A 26,506-nucleotide genomic window follows, 5' to 3' on the forward strand; every position below is an offset into this window, starting at 1 on the left:
AATCCTGATCATCACATGTTTTACCACATCTTAATGACTTCTTGATGTCATCTTGCATTCACATCTTCCCCATAAAATCTATTTTTGATTGTTTTTTTTCTTTCGTGGAGTCTTTTCAGACCGCTTTGCTCTTCCTCTCCCATTCCTCTTAACCCCTCCCCAGTATATATTTTCTACCCTCTATATTTTTCCTCTATGCATTCCCTCTCCTGCCTCTGTGATGCTCTTCCCTGCCATGTGGTGGCTGTTTGGCGTTCTGATCTGTCTGCTGGTGGCCCTGGTCAGCTTCTTGCTCCTAAACACTGGGCAGCGCTATAAGCTGTTCAGTGAGAAGTGTCTGAAACCGCCGGGACCCCTGGTCACCGACAGCAAAGAGAGGGATGCCAGACTAAAGAGAGGTAAAAGAAAGAAAATGATCTTGATTATAAAGAGGGCTGTAAATGCTGGAACTTTAACTGTATTTATCTTAACTTGCTTCATAACAGTTTCTATCATCATGTATTTAGCACACGGCAAAAAAATGAAATCTAAATAAGTGATTTTTTCGTAATTTGAGGAGGAAAGTGAGACACTTTGCCAGTGGAACAAGACAATTTACATTTGAAATAAGAAAAAAACAATTATATTATCTTATTTCAGGTGCATGCTATCCAATTATCTTATTTTAAGAGGAAAATACTGATTCCATTGGCAAATTACCTTATTTATCTACTCAAATTAACAATAAATACACTTAATTTAGGAAATGTTCTAGATCGTTTTTGCAGTGCATTAATTTGCTGTAGTGTTTATACACGGGAAAAATTATCTAGAAATAAGTAAAAAATTTCTTAAATTAAGTGGATTTACCCTTAATTTGAGCAGGTAAATAAGATTATTTGCCAATGGAATGAGTATTTTTACTCTTAAAATAAGATAATTAGATAACATGCAATTGAAATAAATCAAAGCTATAGTGTTTTCTTATTTCAAAGTAAAATTTCTTGTTCTAATTGCAAAAAGTCCTCATTTTAAGACCAAATGCAGATATTTTAAGAAAAAATTACTTATCTAGATTTTGATTTTTTTCTAGTGTATACCCGCAGGAACTACTGTTTATACATAATCAGTAATATTTTGGTACAGCTTCATGTAATATCCCATATACTCTCAGGTAACTCTCTTTTTTAGTCTTTAGCAGATAGTTGTTTAATAGATAATCCATTCAGTGAACAATGCACAGTATTGAGAAACTAAAAGACACCCTTCAGAAATCCTTCAATGTTTGTAGGAAAGTGAATCAAATCCAGGAGCCTTTTTAAAAAGGACATGGTAATTAATAAGCAGCTGAGCTAAGCAGCTATTAAATGCAAAAGATGTCATATAATCAAACCATGTTTTAAAGAAACATACAAAATTTGACACAAAGCAAAATTCACAAAACATTTTTTCTGTGATCTATTACAGTTAATTGAACAACTTTTGTTTATGATCAGTATAAAAATGCTTGAAGCCAAATTTGGAAGGGTATTAAAACTACAAGGATCAGAGGTTTCTAAAGTATTAATGTTTATTACTCAAGTAGAAGTATAAATCCTACTAATTAAAAAATGCTTTAGTAGAAGTTAGAGGATTAACTTGATGTTTTTACTCCATTAAAAGTGTAAAAGTACCATTTTTAAAACTACTTAAATTATAAAAGTTAAAATAATGCAGGAAGAAATGTTAAGGACAGAAGCTTAACTGCTCTACCCTATTAAAAGAACATTTTCTACAATTCTGGATGATAACTTCCTTAGACGTCATTTTCTTAGTTGTATAACTAATTCATTTTAAATGAATTCATAATTCGTTTTGGTATATGTAGTGAAAAGCAAGTTAGGGCAGCACCTCGTCCAACCACAATGAAATTAATTGAAACAAATTATTTTGATGGTTTTTATTTTTTCTAAATACCAACGGGCCGTAACGAATATTTGCTTAAATGAAAGAAAACGGTTTTTCAGTTTAAGGAGTAGAAAGTAGAGATAATTGGAAAAAAAAAAGTAAAGAGTAGAGGTAAAAAGTAAAACAATTACTCCAATAAAGTATAGATAGCCAACATTTCTCTTTAAGTAAGCTAATGAATCATTTGTACTTTATTACTGGATGCCTTTGATGATGATCAATTAGAATACATTTCTGTGGATCCATAACAAGGCGAGGGTAAATTCATGCTGCTATGACTTACCAAAATAAAATGCTATGTGATTTTACATTTTTCTTGCAAAATTCATCCTAATTATATTTCCTGTATTAAATTTTTACTTTCACATATTTAATTTAGCGCCTCTTTGTTTACTCATTTAAATGTATTTAGAGGGGATAAAGTTATTCTGGGGTCAAAATAGACTTCTACCATCTTAAATCAACTTATATATAAAAAATCACAGATTATCTTATCGACACACTAGTTTATGAACTTCTATTTACTGTTTCAAGGCACTTGATAGCGTATAGAAGACCTGGCCTGTTCAGCCAGGCCAACAATTCCCACTAATGACCCCCCTTTCTGAGACATAGTCAGGTATTAGGTATTGCAGGCTAACAAAGAACCCAAACAACCTCCATTCCTAAGGGGTGGACCCATTCGTCAGGTTCATTTTGCATGTTTTCTAAGCCAAAACCAGGCTATGTTTATGGTCCACTATATAAAGCCTTAAACTCAACACTATTTCTGACATTTTGAATTAAAAAAGCTTCCTGGATGGGAAACAAAACGACTTCAAACTTGAAAACAAAGACCAACCAATCAATCAATCAATCAATCTTTATTGTCAACTAAAATTTACATTTCAATCGAGATTTCAGTTTCAGTACAAACCGTTCATCACATACATCGGGGTGGGGGGCTGAGAGGGGAATGGATTTACTGATTTACATGCATGCCTCAGAACGCTGCCTTTGGTGCATAATAAAACATGATAAAACTACTTTATTCCCACTGATCACAGCAAATATAGCTGCAAGGCAAATAAAGGATAGAGTAGCTCCGCCCAACGCGCTTCAGAGCCACTTTTCGACCGCGCAGCCAGAGCAGCAAAGCTTCTTCAGCCGCATGTCAGAACTAAACTGGTACAAGCAGCAAAAAGGAAGCAGCAGACGCGATTTTGCTGCTCTTGCTGCGTCCGGTGTTAACTCCGCTCTGGCTTTGCTCTGCCCACGGGCTGATGAGAGGAGGATGGTCGCGCCGGCTGCGGTCCGCTCTTCTTGCAGTCAAACACCGCGCAACTTTCTGCTGTTAAATTGTTTCCGTGCACAATGTATTGCATTGCGCACTATTGGCATCAGTCTTAATAAAGTGAAGCCACACTTTTGACCTTTTTAAAGGGGTTCTACGACGCTCGCAACCAGTTCACAACAGATACACATGAACCCTGGCTGTAGGCGTGACCACCTGTGTATTTTTCCTGGATGACGCAATCACGTTAAGTGTTACAGCCAATCACCGAAACTTGGCACCGAAAGACGAGGCATGTTTCGATACTCTGTAAAACCGAAGCATTTCGGTCGGTACCATAAAAGAACCGATGTTCGGTACCCAGCCCTACGTCAACAGATGTTCGCGGTAGGGGAGGGGGGGAGCAGTTCATTTGTGCCCTTTCACCATAACATCCAGGGGAGATTAGATACAAGGGGGAGGCCGAATCCAGGATAACACTTGTTGTTTTGAGATCAGGCTGCACAGGAATTTTCCTTCAGCCTTGAGTTTCCCTTGGTGGCTCTTTGTGGCAAGACTAATATTCCAAATTTGTTGGGCTTTCCCGCCTTGAAGCGAGCATGCGCCGCCAAGATATTATCCCATCTCAGCTTTAAGTTCAAGCCAGCCTGCGTTCAATCGCACCCAGCATGCGGGTCATCTCCCGATCTTGCTTGTTCACAGCCTTTGTGATTGCGTCAACCACTGCCGGGAGCCTGATCAATGCCCAAATTGCCACCGACATCCTCTGTAATTGTAGATACATCAGGAATCCTCCAAATCCAAACAGGGGAAATCTGAGTATCATAGAGCCAAAACTACATACATCTTCAGTATCCTCCACTGACAACATTGTGAAACACACCATCCCCCAAGCCTTCCAGGAGTCCATGGTGTATCCCATGAAGTATGTCCCGGCAGGACAGGATGAGTCCCCTTTTCCCTGCCTTCCAGTTGAATAAATTTGATCAATTTCATTTCATTTTTTGAGTTTGGGTGGTATGAGAGACTGCTCAGAAAAGACAAGACACAGCAAAGCAGGGACAGAGCAGGGAGGTGTAGGAGCAGCAGGACAATGCGACCGCCTCCTTCAAGAGTCAGAACAGAAGGAACTGTTTTTTTTTTGTTTTTTGGAATAACTTTATAGTGTCAAGTCATTCAAACAGTTAGTTTAAAGTTTTGTGATTTCTTCCAGTTATTTGAAGGATTTATTTCTCCTGGATGAGCCACAGCAGATGGTTGCTTACATTTTGCCGTTGATTTTGCAGCAATCTCCATACCTTGCATGCATGTAGCGACAGTAGCGTAGAAAACCTGAAGAGTGAGGAACGTGAAGCAGAATCGTGCTCAGTATGAGCAGTAGTTTTGTTAGTTTTCTTCCAGACTTTGCTTCTAAGACCGACTAAAGAAGAGTCTCTGCTTCTGTCTCCTTGAACCCCAGTCGGCCTCAGCAGATGGCCGCTCACACTGAGTCTGCTGGAAGTTTCTTCCTGTTAAAAGGGAGTTTTTCCTCTCCACTGTCACTACAACCGTGCTTGGTGTGAGGGACTGTATTCCAGTCAATGAGTCGATCCAATTAGTTGTTTTTCCTTCGATAAAAAACTTTTGAATCAATGTGACTGTATGATCTGGTGAACTGTAAAGTGCCTTGAGATGACATGTATTGTGAATTGGTGCTATAGAAATAAACTGAATAGAATTAAATCAGATTCAGTATTGAATATGCAAAGGGAGTTATTTACTACAACTATTCATCTTTTTTTCTGATTTGTTTTCACACACTGCAAAAAATAGAAATCTCAATAAGTAATTTTTTCTTAAAATAAGTGCGTTTTTCCTTGAATTGAGGAGGTAAGTAAGACACTTTGCCAATGGAACAAGAGAATTTCCTTTTAAAATAAGAAAAAACTATTTTATCGTCTTATTTCAAGTAAATATTATCTAACTATCTTATTTTAAGAGTAAAAATACTCCTTCCATTGGCAGATCATATTATTTACCTGCTCAAATTAAGGGTAAATATACTTAATTTAAGAATTTTGTACTTATTTCTGGACTGTTTTTGCAGTGCACACACAAAGAAATGTGCTCCACCCCTCAGCAGTTTCTCCGACATGAAGATGAAAATGTCTTTCCTTTAGGTTTTCGTGTGGACCGGGTTCCTCCCAATCTGGATGCGGTGGTGATTGGCAGCGGCATTGGAGGTCTGACAGCTGCAGCCCTTCTAGCCAAAGCCGGGAAGAGAGTTTTAGTCCTGGAGCAACATGATCATGCCGGAGGCTGCACACACACCTTCCAGAAAGAGGGCTTTGAGTTTGATGTTGGTAGGTTTCCACGGCAAACACCTACAAGTAGAGAGTGGAATGTTTTCTGGCAGAAAAGGTTTTATTTCTGGAGGGAGTTGGATTATGTTCTTAGAGATCAGGTCTATTTACTGAAAAGGGAAAATGGGTTTATCGTCCAAAATTATTTGGTATAGACTATAGAATTATATTGGTAGACTTCATTAAAACAGTAATGATTCTAATCAAGAACAATAAAAGTGTCAGCAGATACAGAGTACAGAGCCTTTCTATAAAAACAACAGGATGTGGGAGTAAAGCTCACAAAAACTGTCTGACTTTCTTTGAAAAAGAATCAGAGATTATTAAATGCCTGAAAACTAAGATCTTCTGTCATGTTGTTCTATAAATCCTCAACCAAAAACTATGGAAAGTCTTTGAATTTGATAAGAATCCGATGAAAAGGAGGGACTTGATGCATAAATAGAGATAATCCTCTTTCTGTCAGATAAAAAACAAAACTTTTTCAGGGAACTTTTATGTTTAAGATTTTAACTGACCAGTAAAGACTTGGTGTTGCATCAGTAAGCTTCCCCTTTTCTTCTGCCATCAGGTATCCACTATCTGGGCCAACTGCATGAGAACAGCTTGTTGAAGGTTGCTGTGGATCAGATCACAGAGGGACAGCTGCAGTTTGTGAAGCTGGAGCAACATTATGATACCGTCCTTTTTGGAGAGCCTGGCCAGTGCAGGTGTAGCCCCCCCTCAACCAAAACCCTTTAAAGGAAAAGTCCGGTCAGCAAGGAATAACCAATGGATCATTATTTATACCTAAAACTGATACATATGTGGTGATCATTTAAAAAATTAAAACAACAATTTTCGTTGCGATCACTGAGCGGCCATTTTTGCCCAAATATAGTAATACCTCCCTCCTGACATCGCCCGGCAGTGACGTCACGGTACCAGAGCTATAGTTAAACTGACAATGCCCACGTGTATTGGGTGCTGGAATACGTCGGGTAAAAGTGAAAAAAAGAGTTATTCCACCTTTCTGATTCCTGATCCTCCACGGACGGGTTGGTCGTTGGATCGCCAACTTGAAGAGGGAGGATTTGCCATCGAACTTCTGGCCAGAGAAAAAACCCGTAATATGTAGCCAACATTTGGAAGAAGAATGTTTTCAAGATGACTTGGATAATAGCGCGTTGTGACAAACACCAGATACAGCACTGGGACTTGATCAACAGCCGATACCGCACCGTGACGTCACTAACCAGTAGGTGGCAGTAGTGTTCTTTGACAAACATGGATGCCTCCAGTAAAGCACATTCACATGGAAATTACTCTGAATTAAAAACACTGATCATTTATTGAACAGGATGGAATAATTTCATATTTAAAGGACTTTCAGAAGTTTGAATTTTCTGATTATGACCGGACTTTTCCTTTAGGTTTCTGTCTTCTTCTTTTTCTTCTTTATGAACTCTGCAAACTCTCGTTACATCACTTTAAAGGACTTACAGTTCAGTAACAAATCATTGCCTTCAGCAGCAGTTTATGATCCCATCCTTACTGTCCTCATATTCCCGGTTGTTTTCAGGGAATACCACATTCATTCAGGAAAGGCCGAGATGGCCGCTTCTCTGAAGAAGCAGTTCCCAGAGGAAGAGGAGGCCATTGATGAGTTCATGAAACTGATGAAGGTGTGTATAATGATGATGTTCCAGGAATAACACAGATACTAACCAATGATAGGACCAAATTAGTTTCCTTCTCAGGGTGGCTGCGTGCACCCTTCCCGAATGGGTGAGGAGCTCAGTTACCAGGGAGGAGCTCGGAGTAGAGTCGTTGCTCCTCCACGTCAAAACGAGCCAGTTGAGGAGGCTTGGGTCTGTTTCGTATGCCTCCTGGTCGCCTCCCTCGGGAGGTGTTCCAGGCATGTCCTATTGGGAGGAGGCCTCGTGGAAGGCCCAGGACACACTGGAGGGACTATGTCTCTGAGCTGGCCTGGTGTCGCCTCGGGGTCCCCCCAGAGCAGCTGGAGGAGGTGTGCATGCATTAGGAAGTCTCGACATCTCTGCTTAGACTGCTGCCTCCGTGACCCGGCCTCAGATAGGCAGAAGAACATGGATGGATGGATGGATGGATGGATGGATGGATGGATGGATGGATGGATGGATGGATGGATGGATGGATGGATGGATGGATGGATGGATGGATGAATGGATGGATGGATGGATGGATGGATGGATGGATGGATGGATGGATGGATGGATGGATGGATGGATGGATGGATGGATGGATGGATGGATGATCAAATTAAGACCAAATACACTTATTCTATGAATATTTTCCATATTTTGCAGTGCAGCAAGTTATAAAACATGTAATGACAACTAAAAGCCCATGTGAAAAAAACGGATCCAAAAACATAAGATCCATATTTCATACATGCCAGATTATCCACATGTTGAACCAATGAGAAACATGGTATGTTTTCTGGGTTTTTACACACAAGTCATGTTTTATTTCTAATATTTCCACATTTGAAACAAGGAGGAAAGCTGTGTGTAAAATGTCCCTTTAAGTGGTTGTGAAAGCATCTATTTTGAACTAAATCATTAAAAGTTTTATTTGGGTGACAGTGGTGTCGGGTGTAGGAGTTTGCCCTGCAATCGGACGGTTGTCGGTTCCTCCAATGAATGGATGAATGACTGAATGTAGTGTAAAGCGCTTTAGTCAAGTCTCCTAACTTGATAAAGCACGATACAAGCACAGGCCACTTACCATATATTTATTCTGATAGTTTTAAGTTTATGTGCGTGTTCAATAAAACAGTGACAGTGAGAGTAAATCCGTTTGATAAGCAACTATTTAGTTGAACACCTAAGATCTAAAGACTAAATCTTAAACACATTTTGGAAAACTTAAAAAAAAACTAAAGGCAGTTGTTGTAAAATGTTTATCAAATTTTATTTGATTGAAACTAAATTGGAGAATTATTTATTTGCTGCTAAACTGCGAAAAAAAAGCATTTGATCAACACCGTTTCATTACGGGAGTCCAATGGAGGATGATCTGTTCAGTCAACTAGGATGTTTTAGTTGTGATTTACTTTTTTATTTTTTACCCTACATTAAAATCTCCTATAAAAGGTATGTGGTTATGAGTGCAGCCTGGTGCATATCTGTAATTTAATCCATCGCTTTGGGGACTTGGTGATAGCATTCAGTAGTAAATTCTATTTATGGTTTTACATTAATGCCAATGCCTTTTAATTAGATTTGAGGAACATGTGCATCAGGAATTATACCAAAGTGATGTTTGGAGACCACATCCTGCATATGATAGGAAGGCATCTCAAAATCTCCATTATTGAAATACATTAGCACACCAAAATAAGATTTTTGCTTTATTTATTATATGTTTATTTAATCAGGAAATCCCTAATGAGAATTACAATCTCTTTTTACAAGGGAGATATGGAAACAAGCGTCTATGAAGTGAGCTAACTCCATTAGCTCACTTCATAGAAGCGTCTTTGTTTAAATAAAATAATTTAGCTGTACGTCAGCATTGAAAGATGCTTTGAAAGGAAAGCTTGATCATATTCTGATGAATAAATCAGACTTTGTTCCTCTGTAGCACGCTTCACGGAGAGCTCCCCTTCTTGCCATACTGAAGATGCTGCCCTACCCATTGGTGAACTTTCTGATTTGGACGGGCCTATTGGATAAAATATCTTCTATTTTTCAACTAGCAACAACCAGGCATTCAGAAATGATGTCCCGACTCACTCAGAACAAAGACCTGCAGGCTCTCTCTGCCTACCTTTTCTATGGTGATCTTTACTCTCAAAGTACTTATAAGTTATGCACTACTCGGACTACTAACTGTTTGTATGTCCTCTCCATTGTAGGTGTTCCTCCTAAAGAGTCAAGCTTTCTCATCAATGCTCTCCTTCTCCATCACTACAAACGTGGGGCATACTATCCATATGGGGGTTCCAGTGAGATTGCCTTCCACATGGTTCCTGTCATTCAGCAGGCAGGTGGTGAAGTACTGGTCAGGTCGCCTGTTCAACGCATCCTCATTAACAGTGAGGGAAAGGCCTGTGGTAAGCAGGAAAGGGAAGACCTCTGTCTAAGTTTCAGGAAAGTTGTGTAAGACCCCACAGCGTGTTGCATTTCCAGAAAATGGGCCCCACAATGTATGAAAAACACATACGCTTGGATAAAATATGTGTGTGTGATCACAAGGAGTGCCAAGACACACACTAACACGCTCATTTTGCTATATGTAGTGAGTAGTAGAGACTGACACGGGAGTGTATTTTCACTCCTGTCCCATCCCACTCCCGATCCCGGGCCAGAGTAGAAATCTAAATCCTTTCCCGTCCCACTCCTGGTGAAATTACTCCCGCTCCCATTCAGAATGACTCCCGCTCCTTCACCGCTCCCATTCTTGTTGTCTTCAATAAGATTTCTGCCAATACATTGAATCTGAGTTTCTATGAAGGGTCAGTTAAGTTCCTGTTTCTAACTGTAGTAACTGTTGGTCCCTCCATTGTTGTTTTTGAGCGCAGGTGAAAAACTCAGAGCGGAAGCACTGCTGGTTTTTGGGTCGTGTAGTTTTTTTGACTCGCATTATAGTGTAGGCTTCAAGGAAAAAAACTACAAAATGGTGGCGCCAGTACTGGATTTTTTTTCTTTCTATTTTATTTTATTTTTTGGCATCGATCCTAGTTTTTTTTTTTTTTTACTATTGGTTTGCTCCCGCTCCCGTCTGCTCCCGTTAATGTTTAATCCTGTACCGTCCCAATCACGTGATCGTTACTAATACTGACTCCCATCCCACGGGAATCCCACGGGAATCCCTTGACCCGTGGGATTCCGGAAAAAATGTCAGTCTCTAGTGAGTAGCAAGTGGTGACTCCCATTAACTTCCATTGATTTTTTGTCATTTTAAAAACCTTTCTGTTCCCTAACCCTAAAAATAACCATTACCAGTGCATAACTAACCCAGGGGTCACCAACCCGTGGCTCGTTAGCGCCATCTCCCTTGCAGCTCACTGGAATTTTTTCAAAAAGTACGGAAATTAAAACAGAGGGGTGTTTTTAGGTTTGTTTATGATGTGGAAGCCTGAATTTTTTTGCTAAACCTTAATATTTGACTTAATTATATTTTCATTTTATACATTGTAGCTTTTGTCAGTTTGACTGAGCATCCGAAGCTAAAATAAATATCCAAATGTGTTCACTGTTAGCAACTTTTGATATTTGCTTTAAAATACACCATGTTGTTTTGTTTTTGTTTTTTTGGTACATGTAAAAGGCGTGACAGTGCTTAAAGGACAACAAGAGATTGAAGTCCATGCCCCCGTCATCATTTCGGATGCTGGAATCTTTAACACCTTCCAGAAATTTCTGCCTCGGCATATACAGGAAAACCCAGGTAAAATGTCTCCTCATTTAACTTTACGTCCGATTTTCTGGCCACTCTGCTTTTACTACATACAATTATTTTATGTTTGCAGAAATCCAGTCACTGCTGGGAATGCTTCGACATGGTATGGGCTCATTTTTGGTCTTTGTGGGTCTGGATGGAACCAAGGAGGAGTTGAACATCAATTCTAAAAACATCTGGATGTATAAAGGCAATGACTTGGACTCCATGTATGTTTGCTTTCTGATAGACCACTAGACATTGGTTTAACCAGTTAAAGAAAAGGTTTTGTTTATTCAGATTTAATTTTTATTTCTACACAAAGTCCCTTAAAGAGTGCTTAGTAAAGGGCTGGTTATACTCCTTGCAGCAGCTCAAAATGACAGCAGTACAAATGAACATTTTTGTTATAAAAAAATGTAAAATTTAAAATATGAAATACTTAAAATACTAAAATATATACTCACCGGCCACTTTATTAGGTACACCTGTCCAACTGCTCGTTAAAATTTAATTTCTAAGCAGCCAATCACATGGCGGCAACTCAGTGCATTTAGGCATGTAGACATGGTCAAGACAATCTCCTGCAGTTCAAACCGAGCATCAGTATGGGGAAGAAAGGTGATCTGAGTGACTTTGAACGTGGCATGATTGTTGGTGCCAGAAGGGCTGGTCTGAGTATTTCAGAAACTGCTGATCTACTGGGATTTTCACGCACAACCATCTCTAGGGTTTACAGAGAATGGTCCAAAAAAGAAAAAACATCCAGTGAGCGGCAGTTCTGTGGGCGGAAATGCCTTGTTGATGCCAGAGGTCAGAGGAGAATGGCCAGACTGGTTGGAGCTGATAGAAGGGCAAAAGTGACTCAAATAACCACCCGTTACAACCAAGGTGGGCAGAAGAGCATCTCTGAACGCACAGTACGTCGAACTTTGAGGCAGATGGGCTACAGCAGCAGAAGACCACACCGGGTGCCACTCCTTTCAGCTAAGAACAGGAAACTGAGGCTACAATTTGCACAAGCTCATGGAAATTGGACAATAGAAGATTGGAAAAACGTTGCCTGGTCTGATGAGTCTCGATTTCTGCTGCGACATTTGGATGGTAGGGTCAGCCGACAAATCTGCGGCAACTGTGTGATGTCATCATGTCAATATGGACCAAACTCCCTGAGGAATGCTTCCAGCACCTTGTTGAATCTATGCCACGAAGAATTGAGGCAGTTCTGAAGGCAAAAGTGGGTCCAACCCGTTACTAGCATGGGGTACCTAATAAAGTGGCCGGTGAGTGTATTTTAAATATATATGTTTAAAATATATATATTTAAAATGCACATTTTAAAATATATAAAATTTTGTACTGCTACCATTTTAATGACATAAATAATAGTTTGTAGAGGTCATCAAAGGTCAGTAAACATCTGTTCATGCTGAAATTTCATATCTTACATCTTATAAATTATAAGTTGCAAACCTATAAATATGGATAATTAAATTGAAGTGGCACAAACGAAAAATTTTGCTGCACCAACCAGCACAAACATAGCACAGTTGATTGACAACTTATTTATTTATTTGTTTTTATAAATATGAGCAGGACCACTGGGGTGGGTGACCTCTGATGACGCCTTGAGAATATTTTTCTTTACATTTTTAGAATCATAGGAGAACAAATGAAAGTTTTTGCTGCACAAACCAGCACAACCAAAGCCGAGGTGATTGACACCAATTTTGTCTGATTTCATAAAAATGGAGGGGCTGGTTGACCTTTTGACCTTTAACCTTTCATTAATATATTCAAGGCCAAAGAAGCACATATGACAATCTGGTTGCCTGACACCCATTTCGTCTGATTTGAAGAAGGTGGGGGGGCTGGTTGACCTTTGATGACCTCTAAAAACATTTCTTCATATCTTTAAAATTTTTGTTGCACAAACGTTTTACACCAGTTTTGCCTAATTAGTAGAAGGTGGGGGTGGAGGCACATCTACATTCACTGAGACACACATGCAGACGACCTGCTTTCTGAGTATAAATCTGCAGGGTTAACGGGCAGAGGTGGATATTGAGTAGTTACTTTTACTCAGTTACATTTGTGGAGGAATATTCGAGAACAATATGCGTTTTAGGAATAGTTTTATGGAACCATACTTTTTACTTTAACGAAATAACTACAAGTTTATTTCCTCCAGGCCACTAGGTGGCACACACGCGCTTTTACCTACTTCCAAAACCAATCACCAGGTTCACTTAATCAATTAATACATTATCTGTTCAGAAGGAAAGCTGAAACTTCTATGTAGCTTCTGAGCCTCTTTGTTTCCTTAAGTTGCTCCCAGCTTTCAAAGTCTTGACTGATGTTCAAACTGCTTTTACTTCGTTTTTGTTTGTTTTTTTGGCTTGAATCTGAAAAATAAATGTCACAAATATGCTCTATCACAGAGCTATTAGGTAATACCTAAACTCCAGCTTACAGGACTTCAACCTGCTGTTCCTATTGATGCAGAATCCTTTCAGGATGTTGGCTTCCTAACCAGAAGTAAATATTTTAATATTTTGGACCCGTCAACATTCTTAAAACAATTGGTTAGATTCTAGATGGATTTTTTTCGCTAGTAAAGTTGGGCATACACTGTACAATTTTTTTTTCAATCGTTTCACGCAGCTACAGCTCACACTGTACGACAAAACTGCAGTTCACAGCTCTCCATGTTTGTTCTCGCTCTGATGCGATCTAGCTGCTCACACTGTACGTCTAAAAGCTCCGCAGTGAGATAGCGCAACTGGGACCCGTCTATCCGGAAGCCAAATAAGTAGAAGAGGAATATGAAGCTCACTAGAGTGAAACGCGCTACCTTGGCAATTTGGGCAATTTTGTGCCGAAAGCCCTAAAAAGAAAAGGCGACGACATATTTGGACAAAGACATGGCTGAACAAACGTGGCTACTATGGTCTGTGAATTCTACAGAAAGAACTCCATTTCACTCATTCCATCCCCTTCCATGCTCACCAGACAGTCCAGAAAGGGTAGTTTGTTGTCCTTGGCATCCTCTCTGGTGAATTTGATGTTACGGTCAACAGAGTTGATGTGTTTGGTGAAAGCTTCCACTTCCTCTAGTTGGATTTTGACGAAAGTGTCATCCACGTATCTAAACCAGTGGCTTGGTGGTATTCCATTGAAAGTGTCTAAAGCTCTCTTTTCCATTTCTTCCATGTAAAGATTGGCTACAATTGGTGATACTGGAGATCCCATTGCGCAGCCATGCTTCTGTCTGTAAAAATTACCTCTGAATTTGAAATAGGTTGTGGAAAGACAAAGGCCCAGTAGTGTGCAGATCTGGTCCGGAGTGAAATTAGTCCTGTTGTTTAAATCACTATCTTGTTCAAGACGTGTCCTGACTGTTTCCACTGCCTCTGTTATAGGTATGCATGTGAAAAGTGAAGTAACATCAAACGATACCAGGGTTTCTCCTGGAGCCATCCTTAAATGTTTGGCTTTGTTGGCAAAGTCTTTGGAGTTTTCTATGTGATGTGGTGTGTTCCCCACCAAGGGAGCTAAGATATTAGTAAGCTGTTTAGCAATGTTGTATGTTACTGAGTTAATGCTGCTGACGATGGGCCTGAGTGGTGCCCCTTCTTTGTGAATTTTTGGAAGTCCATATAAGCATGGAATTTCCTCCCCTGGATATAATCTGAAATAGGCTGTGCTCTTAATTACCTTGTCTTTTTCAAGTTGTTTGAGATAGTCTATTATTTTCTTTTTGTAGGCGCTGGTTGGATCTCTTTTTAAGGATTCATACGTATTAGTGTCCTTCAGGAGAGTGATAATTTTGTCTTGGTAGTCTGAGGTGTTGAGGACTACGGTGCATCTTCCTTTGTCTGCTGGTAATATGGTGATGCTTTGGTCCTGGCTCAGGGATGTTATGGCTTTCATTTCCTGGGGTGTGAGGTTGGAAGGAGGTGGTTTGGCGCTGGACAGGGTGGCTGTTACCTTCATTCTGAGTTGCTCTGCCTCCGTTTCAGCCAAGTTGTTGTTCCTGATGGCCGATTCAGTGGCCGTGATCAGTTCCACAATGGGTACTTCTTGTGGAGCAATGGCAAAATTCAGGCCTTTACTCAGTACATCCATCTCTGGTTTTGTCAGTGGTCTGCTAGATAGGTTTTTTACCCACTTGTCTTCAACCTTGATGTTATCCTCCTGAGTCATGTTGCTCTCTTGTTTAATTGCTGCTTTCTGTTGTAATCTTTTGAATTTGGCTTTTTGTCTTTCTTTTGTTTTATGATGTTGTGAAAGCTTGGCTTTATTGACCAAAATAGCAACTTCTTCAAACAAGGTTTCGGGGAGAAGTTTGGATAGCTTCTGCCTTATCTGATCTATTTTGTGCGAGATAGCTTCAATTGTGAACTGAGTCTGTCTAATCCTCTCACTAAGCAGCTTTTTGTGCGCATTCCTAAGAATCTCTTCTGCCCTGTGTCCTTTGATAGTAGACTGAAGTCTACTATCAAAGGATACAAGGCGTTGTCTATATAAGACTCAAACTCACTGCGGATCCAGACATTTGAATTGAGAAAGCTTCCTGGAGAGGTGGCGAAATGTCTTCAAATCTTGAAAACCAAGTCCAGTGGATATTTTTTGAATTTTTACGGAATGACTTTGACCTGGATGACTGAGAACCTTCATCAGCAAGAAGAATCCTTGTTTGCTCATTGAGCAATTTGCCCACGACCACCTAGCGACGGCCGACTGACTTTCAAACATGTTTGATTTTCTCCCAACCTTACGATTCCTGATGTGGAGGTGGTAGTTAAAGGCTGATCGTCCCTCGTTACCCCCTGTACCCCCTGTGAAAGTAGGCCTGGTCGAAAAATTCTAACAAGACTAGAGAATCGGCCCAAAAAGGGCAAAAAATCTTACAGTGTATGCCTGGCTGTAAATTAACACTAATAATCTGCACCACTCTGGGTATTCTGTGGAAGCATTATTTATTGGAAAAAATGCTTTGTTAAAGAAGTTGTAGGTATGGCCTTTAAGTAATATTAAGTAGTGAAAAGCAACATTAAAGTTACTACTTAGAAAATAAACATTAGCTGTGTTCAAAGTAACAAAATTATTCAGACAGAAAAACTAAAATTAGCAGAAATACATCACGTTAAGTTAAGGCAAACATGCCGATGAGGTCAGCTTAACTCATTCAGAATCATTTGATCCTGGCGAGAGCTAGAGTAACATGCAGCTGATCAGATTCTCAATTTTCATATCAGACCAAATCAGCTGTACGCTTAACTCCACTACTTTATCCAGCTCCTTTGTTTCCTGTCCTTCATTACTGGATAAACTGATTAATCCAGGTGTTCCTGGCTGTTATTGTCATGGTTACCGGCATCATAATAAATCAGATTATGCAGTAATGAAAGAAAGGAGCCTAAGGAGCTGGCTGAAGTCCAGAAAGTAGTGGAGCTGGGCATATAGCATATTTGGAACTGTCTTAACTAGATGCAAAATATGTTGATGAAAAGTAAGGATATGGAGGTAGATTGGTCTCAGTTTTCATAAATACACATATGTGATTCATACATGCAGAGGACAAGATCCACACGTGCACAGCAAGATTCACGCAAACATAAAACAATCCCCACACATAAAGGATTAGATTCACAGATGCACAGAATGATTGACACAAGCAATAGATTTGCTCTTGATTTAAGTAGGGAAATAAAATCATCCACATTCTTGCATTAAAAAAAGATCTCCACCATAAACTCGCCTATGAAGTAAGAAACAATTTCAAAGGCAAAACTGAAAATATGTGGGGAGACTTAAAAACATATTACAATGATCTAATCTGACTGAATTGATTTTTCACATGAAGTAAAACAGGCTAAACGTGTGTCTGTAAAGTGTAAAGCTTAGAGAAACCTCTGGTAAAGAGATACAACTGTAAAATGGTGCAAAATGTAGTTACGTAGATTATAGACCTGGAGGGATAGATTATTATGTGTAAAATTAAAAGTTCTTCCTTTTGCATCTCCTTTATAGTTTTATAGCACTTTTATATTTGGAAAGTTGGTTGCTGCAAGGTGAAGATGTTAAAAGTTGGGATACATTTGCAAGAAGAATTAAGTGTGGTTTATTTCCCTGTGGGCGGACGCTATCATGGTGGCAGTATGGAGGAATACTGTTCTTTGAAGAGAGAGCAGGTTCTAGGAAACATCCCCATGATGTTCATCACCTTCCCATCTGCTAAAGACCCATCATCCACCATCAGACAACCAGGTAGAACTATTCACTTTACCACAGAACTGTTGAGCAGCTCCTTCATTGTTGACTGACTCCTCTTTTACTTTTGTGTTTTTGCTAAATTGGACCCCAAATGAACCTCCTCACGCCAAACCTTTCTCTTTCATATGTTCCTTTTTTATTGTGTTTTTTTTATATGTATAATAATTGACAGGTAAGTCCTGTATGACATTGCTTACCATGGCGCGCTATGAGTGGTTCGAGGACTGGGAGAAGACCAAGGTTGGCAAGAGAGGCCAAGAATACCAGGATATGAAGGAGAGCATGGCCAAAGAGCTGCTGGAATGGGCTCTAACCATCTTCCCCCAGCTCCGAGATAAGGTGGGGCAATATTTGGTGCTGCATTTCTAGAGCATTTTATCCAGAATCAGTCACATAAACATGCTGAGATTCCATATTACAAGGCACAAACTAAACATACATGCAGGGGCAGAGTTAGGAGATTTGGGGCCCTAGGCAAAGACAGGCAGGGGCCCCTCTGAATTGAGAAGACGACACATAAAACAGACCCATTCTACAGATAGAGAAATGTTTATAGAATAGACATCCATTATCTGTTCTAGGTTGTGTCCCTCTCTTCTTGTCCCTTTTCTTCTTGTTTTCCTCTCTATGTTTTGTACTCAGCTGACTTTTCATGCTGTCTCTAAAGTAATGAAAGATTTTTTCCAAGCACTAAGCTCACTTAGCTTATTGCTCCTTCCTGTGTTTCCAAAAAGGCCAAAGTAAATAACCCAGTCCTTCTTTTCACTGTAGACAAGCCATGATCTGCTTATCTGTTCTCCATTTTTCATTTGGATGAAATAATAGCTGCATGAATCATGACAGCAGACAAGATAGAGGAGAGCAGGAGGCGGGGTTACCAATCTACTTGCTCTGGAGAGCAGAGTTTGCTGCTTTTAGATGTTGTCTCCAAAGTCTCCAGTAGCAGAAAAAAGTCTCTAGATTTGGCGCTAGGAGCTTTTTAGAAATCAAAGTGCTAGAGGCGTCTGAAAAGTCCCTAAATGTTAACCTGAGTCCGCCAGATGGATTTGCTCCGCATATCCATCTGGAAACCTTCTGTTGAAGTAATGTTGAAGTGCTAGAGGGGTCTGAAAAGTGGCTAAATATAGCGACTAAAGCGCTAAGTTGGCAACACTGCTCTTTGCATCGTTTGTTTTCAAATGGTTTGCTGCAGTCTGTTTGGACCTTTCTGAACATGTGCAGCAAATGGACTGATCCAAGATGGTGGACACTGAAGGGGGGGCTGAGACACACTTAATATTATAAGCCTTCTGATGGCATTTTAGCAAAAGCATTTTTATCAAAAACATAATTAATGTGCACAAATAAGCAATAGTTGTATTAACCATACAGGTAAACAGAGTTTTAGAGGTAGCTGCCTAGTGTTGCCTAATGGTAAATCCCCCCACCGCGTACATAGTTTTAAAGGGACTCTTTTGTCATTTAAAACATTCTACAGTCCTATATGAGGCTCTGAACTATAACTAACTGATCCTACAATCCTCCACCTGAATCAGAGGAGAATTGTGGTATAGTGGCCTAGTTCAAGTCCTGAACTTAGCCATCTTTAAACATTAAATGCTTGTAAAGATTACTTGTGCTCAGTAAGTCACTGAATGCTTTTATGCATTAAGCTTTAAATATAAATAATACATCTGAACAAGATAATTAGCTTAAAGTCTGCAGCAAAAGAGATTTTGCTGCAGACTGAACAAAGAGGAACTGAACAAAGAGAGCTTTTAAAGGAGACAGAGACAAAGAGGGGGCTAATGAGCAGATAGGAAACAGGTGAGCACAGAAGCAGAAACAAAACAGGTGCTAGGGAAAAACGAGAACACAAGAGGGCAGCAGAGGGCAACAAAGGAAAAACCTGGAACACTGACAATAATAGAAAATGCAACAAAATGATAATCAAACCACTAAGACTAAAAAACATGGAGAAAAGTAAAACTAAACACTCAAAAGACTACATAACAGAACAATGAATTACTTGATATTTACACTACTTTCTATTTTCTAAATTTAGACACAACATTGATGGCTAACTCAGTCAATATCTTCAAATCAGTCCAAGATAGCCAGACAAATGATACACTACATACTACAGGATCCATTGGCGTATAGATGGATTTTCTTGGTTAGTTCATCCACTGACTGTGAAATTACCTGTGGAACGTCTTCCCACAGCCAGAAAACTGCTTGTTTTTGCAGCCAAATGCTGCACAGGGAGGCATATTTACTGGGCATCTCCGCGGGAATGGGGAGTACCAATATGGCAGGAGGTGGCTTCACTTTTTTCGGCCAATCAGCAAAACAGCGAATAAATAGAGATCAGTGATCAGGACAAACAGTTGCTGTATATAAACATTTTAATCAGGTTTAAATGATTTTTGGTCCTCCTGCATAGGAATATAATGTGACTATGTTCCTTTAAAGCTACAGTGTGTAATAATTACAGGGATATAAAGTCAGAAATGTAATATATTTTACATAACTATGTTATTTTATCATCATCTACGAGCTCAGCCTCTTAACCTTAATATTTGCGTTGCCTTAGAATTCGTTATTTATAATTACATAGGAGCGGGTCTCGCAGCCATGGGGGCAGACATCTTTGCGCTACAGCAAGCGCAGAGGCAACAAACTAGCGATTGCGAGATCTCCCATTACGCTCGAAAATAACTACGGCAAGTTGAGAGAGATTAACTGAGACGGTACTGAACAATAGATGGCAGTATTATGCCTGAGAAGCGTTTAGTCTGCCTGAAACCAAAGAAGAAGAAGAAGCAGGTATACTGCGCCTCAGTAACAAGAAAGGTGAACAAGGCGGCAGGCGTGAGCGCCTTTGCAAACTGTTTGGCACTGTGTGGCCAAACATCAGACGAATGGAGGATCATGCCTACTCTGTATCACAACGAAAAGCGGCGGACACCGAACCCCCGTCATCTAAGAAGCGGAAACACGACGAGAATAAACGCAAGCGTGACAAGAAACAACAAAAAACACGGATCAACATTGGCACGGCATTTACACGATGGAAGTCACTGATGGAGGAAAAAGGTTTTCAAAGTGACGCTCAAGTTGCCAGTTTTCTCTTGGACAGGTAATTAATCCTACACACACAATTGTCTAATATCACTGCAGTTTTTGAGTACAGAATGCTCAGACCTGTCTAAAACAATAACATGCTGCGTGATGATGCTGTTACTCTCCAGTATACTTATTCAGCAAAGTCCCTGACGTTTCACAGGTAATGACTCAGTAATTTTCTGTAAAATAATTTTCTGGATATATACCTCGGTTACTTCTCTCCGGCTCCTTTGGAGATCTTCAAGCCTTCACCGCTCTGCTCTAGTCACCCCGCTGGCACCCCTCCATCGCCTGGCACTGGCTGCACACCCACCCCGGCCTCTCTGCACTCTTCCTTTCCCTCTTCCTTGCCTTGTAACCCCCGTGCCACAAACAAGACTTGGACTCTGTAAACGGGGAATATATATTCTTCCAGTGAACACAATCTCGCTGTTAAACTAATGACTACAATTACTTCGTCTGTTTATATCACCATGCAAAGCAGCTCGCCAAAACGTCACAACGACGTAGAAAAAATAACGGGTATATTTATTATCTAAAGTCTACATGAAATCTATACCCTACACAGACTAATGAAATACTATCTGTAAAATTATCTATGTGAACAAACATCATCACTTGAGAAGGTAGGTGATTCCGACGTCATGGAAGACATTTTGTCCTGTAACGCTCGCCGTACTGTTGGGGGGGAGAAGCGTGGGGGGGGAGACGTTCATGTTGCTGCAGTCTGCAGTCTGACCGCTAGATGTCGCTGAAAATTACACACTGTAGCTTTAAGCAAACAGCAAAACTAGGATAACATTTCTAACTCACTCTAAACAATACAAAACATGTTGCCTTAGAGTAGGAAACTGTTGGGTTTTTATTTGTTTTGTTTTTTAACAGGAGTTTAGAGTGATACAAAACCATCAGTTTATCTTTTAGACATTTTCAAAGAGGTTTACAACAAGACAATAGAAGAAGAAACATAAAACGGTGCTCGAAATTTTTAAAAACAAATTTCTGGACATCTAATAAGCTGGACAAGAACTTCAGGGACAGGACACTGTAGTATGGTTGTACTTAGATAAAACACAGCGAACAGAAATAACTAATTAATCATATATATATTAATATAGAAACAAACCATATACGACCTGAAGATCAATTTGATCAGAAAAGTAAGGCAAAACAATCTTATTCAGATTATAAATGGATTTTATTGTTATGTAGGCCTAACAAATACCTCTCTTCATAAGCAAGACATTTCGTCCGAAAAGTTTAGTTGAAACTATTAAAACCTTTTATTTTTTTGGATTTTAATGACCATGTTTTAAAAATCCCTCAGGTGTCTGACATTGTCTGTATGATTATGTTTAGGTGGTGATGGTAGAAGCCGCCACCCCTTTGACTAATGTCCACTACCTGGGCGCTCCAAGAGGGGAGATGTATGGTGCTGAGCACAACTTGGAGCGCTTCAGTCCAGAGATTGCTGCTAAGACACGACCACAGACACCAGTCAGTGGCCTCTACCTAACAGGTATGAAGTATGTTCTCCCATTGACGGTGGGGATGTTTGAAGATGGCAAACGTTCAAGTTTTCATTAAGTTCTCCTGCTGTGAAGCTGATCCACAGGAAATGTTCAGTTTTTTTTTGAAAAAGAAAAAACATTAAAGCAAATTTCAAAAAAGACAAATGATACAGTAAGCAGTTATAATCATTCAGAACTAGTTACTGCACTTACACTTACATTTAATTCAGTGCAGTCACAGTGGTTGTATTGGGTCTGTTTAAAGAAAACAACTGTAACCATCAGACTAAACATTTCCTGTTTTGGTTGGCAAAGATTATTTATATCTTAGAAACACTTGGATTAGTATGAAAGATTTTTATTTAGGCTAAAGCCGGGCATACACTGTACGATTTTTGGCCCTTTTCTGGCCGACTCTCTTTCGATTGGGCCGACTTTCAGCCTGATCGTGCGTCGTGTAGTGTACATGGGGTAATGAGGGGGGATCAGCCTCTAAAGCCCGGCATACAGTGTGTGATTTTTTCAATCGTTGCACGCAGCTACAGCTCAGAGAGTTCACAGCTCACGATGTTTGTTCTCACACTGTGCAGCAAGACGCTCTGATGCGATCTACCTGCTCACACTGTACATCTAAAAACCATGTCGGACTCAGCTCTGCAGAGAGATGGCCCTACTTAGATCACTTTAGCGCAAGTGGTAAAAATCCTTAAGGTCAACCCCTAACCCTTTTTCAAATCACGCGAGAATGTGTACAAAACAACAAAAAAAGCGCCGACAACGCTTTTGGGTCGTTTTCTTCGAATGTAGGTGATTTTTGAGTGATTATGCGAATAAAATGATACAAAAACACTGGTACAATAGCGCTTTCTAACTTGTTTGTGGTTTTGGTAACTACATCAAAATTACCGCTAGGTGGACAAAAATCACGCCATCTGGCAGAAAATCACCCAGCTTTTTCAAATCACGCACCTTTTTCAAATTACGTGAGAATGTGTACAAAACAACAAAAATGGCGCCGGCAACGCTTCTTGGCCGCTTTCATCGAATGCTGGTGATTTTAAAGTAATTTTGAGTGATAAATAATATTTTTGCGATCATTGCATTTGCCCGCCTGGCAAGTGCAATGATCGCACAATTTGTACTCTCCCAACAATAAAAACTATAAAAACTACTTGCCTAGATCTTTTTTTTTTGTTGTTCTATATTTTCCCTCATGTCTATAATGATTTTATTTTCCTATAATCTCAATTTTAGAATCAAGATTATGGAACATTTTAATCTAAATTGTCAAATTTACTGTGGCAGTTGTTTCTCTGCTGCCGGTGCTACTAGCCTCGTGAGACCATCCTGATCTTGGGAGCTTTCAAGGTTTCACTCGCTAATCAGTCTGGAGACTCTCTGTTGAAGAAAATCTGGAGCCGTTCACCAAACGAACGTCCAATCAGCGTTGGCTTTGAGGCGGGTTGAGGTGTGACGCAACGAGAAGCGCGACAGTTCAGTCTAAAGAACATGGCGTCTTCAGCCGATGAAACTAGCGTTAGCGTGGCTATCGAGCAAGTTTTATCGGAATTACAGAGTATTTCTTCACTGAAAGAAGAGCAAAACACTGCTCTGGAGGCTTTTCTCAGAGAAAAAGATGCTTTTGCTCTTCTCCTGACTGGTTTCGGTAAGAGTTTGATCTATCAATTGGCTCCTCTTTGTCGTCGCTCTGTTACGTCATATGCTTCGTTGATCTGATTGGTCTATTTGGCCCGCCTATCACCAACATAAGCCAATAAGCTAACCAGTATTTTCGCCCCGTCCCAAAATTACTTCTACGGAGGGTTTCCAGATGGTTATGCGGAGCAAATCGATCTGGCGGAGTCAGGTTAGGTGCTACAAGGTGAGAGATTGTCTTCTTTCTGTTAGAGAACAGCAGACTGACATAAGTTGTCATTGTTTGGGCTCAGGTCAGGACGTTTTCTGCAATGGCTTGGCTGGGGCTCTGCACGGCGGACTGCTCTGTGCCTCGGCTGTGCTCAACCAAATTCTCTACATCGATCTTTTTGCTCTGAAAACACGCCTTAAGCGCCAAAACACCAAGACAAAGAAGTCTTGGTTGGAATTTCACAAGCATAAATAAAAAGGTAAATATCTTAGCTTTTAATGTTTCATTTTTTTCTTCTTCTATCCAGTCAGAAAAGCTCTTTTTGTGTTTTTTTGTGAGTCACTGAAGGGTCACTGAAGAGTCACTGAAGGCCGGGGATGTGGTCCAAATACGATCAGCTCAACCTTTAAAAGGCTGCCATGTTCCTTTCAGCTACCTCTGACCTCCTCTAGTGGTCTTCAGATCAACCTCTGAATGTCCTCGGCATCAGAAACCAGTTCATCAATAAACTCTGTTTAAACCATCGACATGCACACATATAAAATATCATTATTTTGGTTCTTCCATTATGTGATCATGTTATTTATGTCCTGTGTTACCCTGCAACCTCGGATGGCTGAGGGTAATGTGTGCGATGATCTTCCCTCAACGTGTGGTGCTGTGGTATGAGAAAGACGAAACACACATGTTGAGCTTCTTTACCTTCAACCGGAAGATTTATTCTTCTTGTGTGTTCCAAACACTTCATGTACAACAGTCTTCAGTAGAGGACCATTAGCTTCATGTCCTGCTTTTACTAAATATTAGAAACCTTCTAGAATTAACCCTCATCTCTATGTTCAACTTTTATGTTTCTTTACAGAGTGAAAGGAAAAGTCCAGTCTGCAAGGAATGATCAATGGATCATTATTTATACCTTAAACTAATATGTTTGCAGTGATTTGATGAATTTAGCGTTAATCAGTAAAAAAATAAAAAATATATAATATTCGTCGCAATCACTGAGTCTGGGAGCGGCCATTTTTGCCCAAATATAGTAACCCCTCCCTCCTGCCATCTTCCAGCAGTGACGTCACGGTGCGGTAAGCCTAGCGCCATTCTCCCCGCTTTCCAAGCTAAATCAATGGGAACTACTAGACACATCTGCAATCAACAACAATTATTGAAGATTTCCAGAGGACTTCACCATTGAAATTCACCAGAGCTATAGTGAAACTGACAATACCCACGTGCATGGCAGCTGGATGCTGGAATACATCGGGTAAAAGTGAAAAAAAAAGACTTATTTCACCTTTCTGATTCCTGATCCTCCACGGACGGGTTGGTCGTTGGATCGCCAACTTGAAGAGGGAGGATTTGCCATCGAACTTCTGGCCGGAGAAAAAACCCGTAATATGTAGCCAACATTTGGAAGAAGAATGTTTTCAAGATGACTTGGATAATAGCGCGTTGTGACAAACACCAGATACAGCACTGGGACTTGATCAACAGCCGATACCGCACCGTGACGTCACCAACCAGTAGGTGGCAGTAGTGTTCTTTGACAAACATGGATGCCTCCAGTAAAACACATTCACATGAAAATTACTCTGAATTAAAAACACTGATCATTTATTGAACAGCATGTAATGATTTCATATTTAAAGTACTTCCAGAAGTTTGAATTCTGAATTTGAGCGGACTTAATGTTTAATGTTAATCTACTTTTCAGTTCTGATCAGGACCATCAATAATTCCCTGCATATTGGTTTCTTTTTTTTTCCAGTTTTTATTGTCATTATAAAGTCACAAGTACAGAGCAATGAAATGCATTCTCTACATTTAACCCATCTCCTTGGGGAGCAGTGGGCTGCCATTGTCTGGTACCCGGGAGCAGTGTGGGGCTAAGGGTCTAGCTCAGAGACCCAGAGTGACAGTGGGACTTGAACTCAGAACCTCAGGATCCCCCTCTGTATGGAGAGCCATTTCAGCCAAAATTAAATAAATAAATAAATGGGTGAAATAAATAAAAAATGAGTAAAATTAATCAAAAAATTAAGAAAATGAGTGAAACAAATAAAAAAATTGTTAAATAAATAATTTTGCTTTTTCATTAAGCCAATTTTTTTATTTTTTTATTTTTCAGATTATCTATTTCTCAATTTCTGTTTTATCTATTTTTCATTTATCTGTTTTTCATTTGTCCATTTTTCATTTATCCCTTTATTTATTTACCCATTTTTCATTAATCTATCTTTTAATTTAACCATTTTTCAATTTCCTTTTTCCATTAACCCGATTTCCTATTTCCCGGTTTCATTAATCAATTTCTCATATATCCCTTTTTTATTTACCAATTTTTCTTTTATCTATTTTTCATTTACCATTTGTTTAAAAAAATATATTTTTCCCATTTTCCAATTTCCCTTATTCATTAAGTATTTCCTTATTTTTTTATTTATCACATTCTATTTTCCCCTCTTCGCTTCTGCTTTAATATGATAATGAGGGCCGGTGTCTTCAGGCTACAATGGCAGCCTATTGGTTGGTTAGATGCAACTGCAGCGCTGTGAATGGATAAAGGGATAAATGACAAATAGATAAATGAAAAAGAGAAATTGGGAAATTGATAATATGAAAAATAAATAAATAAAAAATTGGTTTAATGAAAAAGCTAAATTATTTAACAAATGTTTTATTTATTTCACTCATTTTCTTCATTTTTTGATTTATTTTACTCATTTTTTATTTATTTCACCCATTTATTTATTTATTTATTTAATTTTGGCTAAAATGGCTCTCCATACCTCTGTGG

The 26,506-nt window shown here is 39.5% G+C and overlaps 1 protein-coding gene across 1 annotated transcript; it reads left to right on the forward strand.

The window, feature by feature from the left end:
* Positions 1–141: 141 nt before the first annotated feature.
* On the forward strand, positions 142–24,251 carry LOC119798801 (all-trans-retinol 13,14-reductase-like). The gene is made up of 13 exons (XM_038308418.1): positions 142–398; positions 5,359–5,541; positions 6,113–6,251; positions 7,103–7,205; positions 9,148–9,343; positions 9,422–9,619; positions 10,837–10,956; positions 11,039–11,177; positions 17,111–17,220; positions 17,399–17,565; positions 21,694–21,853; positions 23,795–23,971; positions 24,070–24,251. The coding sequence occupies exons 1-12, from the start codon at positions 221–223 to the stop codon at positions 23,965–23,967; spliced, it is 1,866 nt and encodes a 621-aa protein (XP_038164346.1). The 5' UTR covers positions 142–220; the 3' UTR covers positions 23,968–23,971; positions 24,070–24,251.
* Positions 24,252–26,506: the final 2,255 nt, after the last annotated feature.

This window comes from Cyprinodon tularosa, unplaced genomic scaffold, assembly GCF_016077235.1.
Source record: "Cyprinodon tularosa strain WSP-4 unplaced genomic scaffold, ASM1607723v1 ctg637, whole genome shotgun sequence".
Lineage (NCBI taxonomy): Eukaryota > Metazoa > Chordata > Actinopteri > Cyprinodontiformes > Cyprinodontidae > Cyprinodon > Cyprinodon tularosa.